A 2307-nucleotide genomic window follows, 5' to 3' on the forward strand; every position below is an offset into this window, starting at 1 on the left:
TCAGAAGCAATGGCAAGCGTGGAGCGGTAAGTACCAGAGTGGGTGGATAACTTTTCGCACCTGTGAGACAGACGGAGAGATAGGAAGGTGGTCGTGCGGTCGCTGTCTTCTCACTCCATCGATGACCGGAAACCGACGCCACACGCGTCGGGCCAGTCCACGTGCGCACGCCGCTCAGCCTGAACTGCTTTCACGTGCTTCCCACGTGCGGTCCCCTTTTATTTGCCTCCTTCCCCCTTGAAGTTTTGCTCCTCTCGGACGCAAAGCGACGGCTCCCATCGCTGGCCCTCCCAACAGAAACTTTCGGGTTTTCTTCTGCGGTTATTTGATTGAATTGGAACGAGAGTGGGCCGAATCGAATCGGATTGAGATGGAGATGGGCATCCCCTCGAACTACCGGTACATGGGGCGGAGCTACAGCGACGGCGGCGACTCCTCCGGCGCTTTCAGCGACTGCAACAGCGATCGTTCCGGCGAGTTCCCCTCCTACGGATCTCCCACATCTTCCTCCTCGTCCTCCTCTGGCGGAGGCGGCCTGCAGCGGCTCCTTGTTGCCTGCGCCGCTGATTACTCGGACGAGGTGGTGCGCGGGCTCATCTCCGACCTTGAGTCCCCGGCCGCCACCGTCGAGTCCCAGCGACGCGCCGCCATGGAGCTCCGCCTCCTCGCGAAGCACAACCCCGAGAACCGGCTGCGCATCGTCGCCGCCGGCGCGGTCGGCCCCCTCGTCGCGCTGCTCTCCCACCCTGACCCCCTGCTGCAGGAGCACGGCGTAACCGCCATTCTGAACCTCTCCCTTTGCGAGGAGAACAAGACCCTGATCGCCGCCGCCGGCGCCATCCGACCCCTCGTTCGCGCACTCCGCACCGGCACCCCCGCCGCCCGCGAGAACGCCGCCTGCGCCCTCGTCCGCCTCGCCCAGCTCGACGACCTCCGCGCCGCCATCGGCCGCTACGGTGCTATCCCGCCCCTCGTGGCCCTCCTCGAGTCCAGCGCTCCCCGCGGGAAGAAGGACGCCGCCACCGCCCTCTTCACACTGCTTGCTTCCCGCGAGAACAAAATCCGGGCCGTCGAGGCTGGGATTGTCCGGCCGCTGCTGGACCTGATGGCCGACCCGGAATCCGGGATGGTCGATAAAGCGGCGTACGTGCTGCACGCGGTGGTGGAGGTGGCGGAGGGCCGAGCGGCGGCGGTGGAGGAGTACGGTGTTCCCGTGCTGGTGGAGATGGTAGAGACGGGCACGCCACGGCAGAAGGAGATCGCCGTCCGCTCCCTCTTCGAGATCTGCCGGGAGAGCGCCATCTACCGCAAGATGGTCGCCCACGAGGGCGCCATCCCTCCTCTCGTCGCCCTCTCCCAGTCCGGCACCAAGAAAGCCAAGGAGAAGGTAATCTTACCGTCTATGGTGATCCCACCTCTGTCTCCCACGTCAGCACCAACTTTACTTATGTTTATACATTTTTTAATATAAATAATTGAACTCGAAAGCAAAACAGGCGGAGGCGTTGATTGAGCTACTGCGGCAACCGAGGACGGCCGACGTGTCACACTATTAACGGACACGTGGCGGGATTCCAAGGCCTGCGATGGACCCAATGTAAATATGTGGCTGTGAGTGAGTGTACATTTCCAAAAGCGACGAAGAGAGAAAGATCCTTTTACGTCTCTTTTTGGGTGTGTTTTGGAGCAGAAAGAAGAGCAAATGCAATATAAGAATTGGGGAGGCGGGGAGGGAAATGGCTTGTTGTGGCGCGTAGAGACGTAGCGTTTATGCAAAAGCAGCCAGAAAAGATGATTGTAGGATGGTTGCAGAGTGGAGAAGCATGTGGGCATGTGATATGGTGGTGTGGGTTTGCTTTCCAAGTGCTACCATGGAGATCGTGACCAAACCATCCATGTGTATGTGTAGGACTGTCATTCTGGCAAATATATCGAAAATGTTTGTAAATGAAGGTGAGAACGTGTGTGAGGCTCGTTGTGGTTTTTAATGGCCAGATGTTATTGTTTCATGTGTGTGTAACATGGTGTTGATCTTATTACAATTTTTTGATGGACCGAGGAATCTGGTTGCGGCAAGGCAACGTGGTGTGCGACACGCCCTTGTCGGCTGAGGAATGGAGTGATGGCAGAAGACAGTTGCTTCCAAGTGTTAAAACGTGGCATGCTATGTGTCTTCAGTCCTTCCATTTTGTTCTCTGATCGTCTTCCTCCTCTCTTCGTTTATTGGAGACACAGTTGCACTTGGATTTTGCATTTGGGTGATGGTGCGGTGAACAGTGACCTCAGGGTTATATTTTATGATCAAAC

At 57.6% G+C, this 2307-nt stretch overlaps 1 protein-coding gene across 1 annotated transcript; it reads left to right on the forward strand.

Moving 5' to 3' along the window:
* Positions 1–232: 232 nt before the first annotated feature.
* On the forward strand, positions 233–2009 carry LOC103985131 (U-box domain-containing protein 4). The gene is made up of 2 exons (XM_009402752.3): positions 233–1387; positions 1497–2009. The coding sequence occupies exons 1-2, from the start codon at positions 371–373 to the stop codon at positions 1554–1556; spliced, it is 1077 nt and encodes a 358-aa protein (XP_009401027.3). The 5' UTR covers positions 233–370; the 3' UTR covers positions 1557–2009.
* Positions 2010–2307: the final 298 nt, after the last annotated feature.

The sequence above is a fragment of the Musa acuminata genome, chromosome BXJ3-5 (genome assembly GCF_036884655.1).
Source record: "Musa acuminata AAA Group cultivar baxijiao chromosome BXJ3-5, Cavendish_Baxijiao_AAA, whole genome shotgun sequence".
NCBI lineage: Eukaryota > Viridiplantae > Streptophyta > Magnoliopsida > Zingiberales > Musaceae > Musa > Musa acuminata.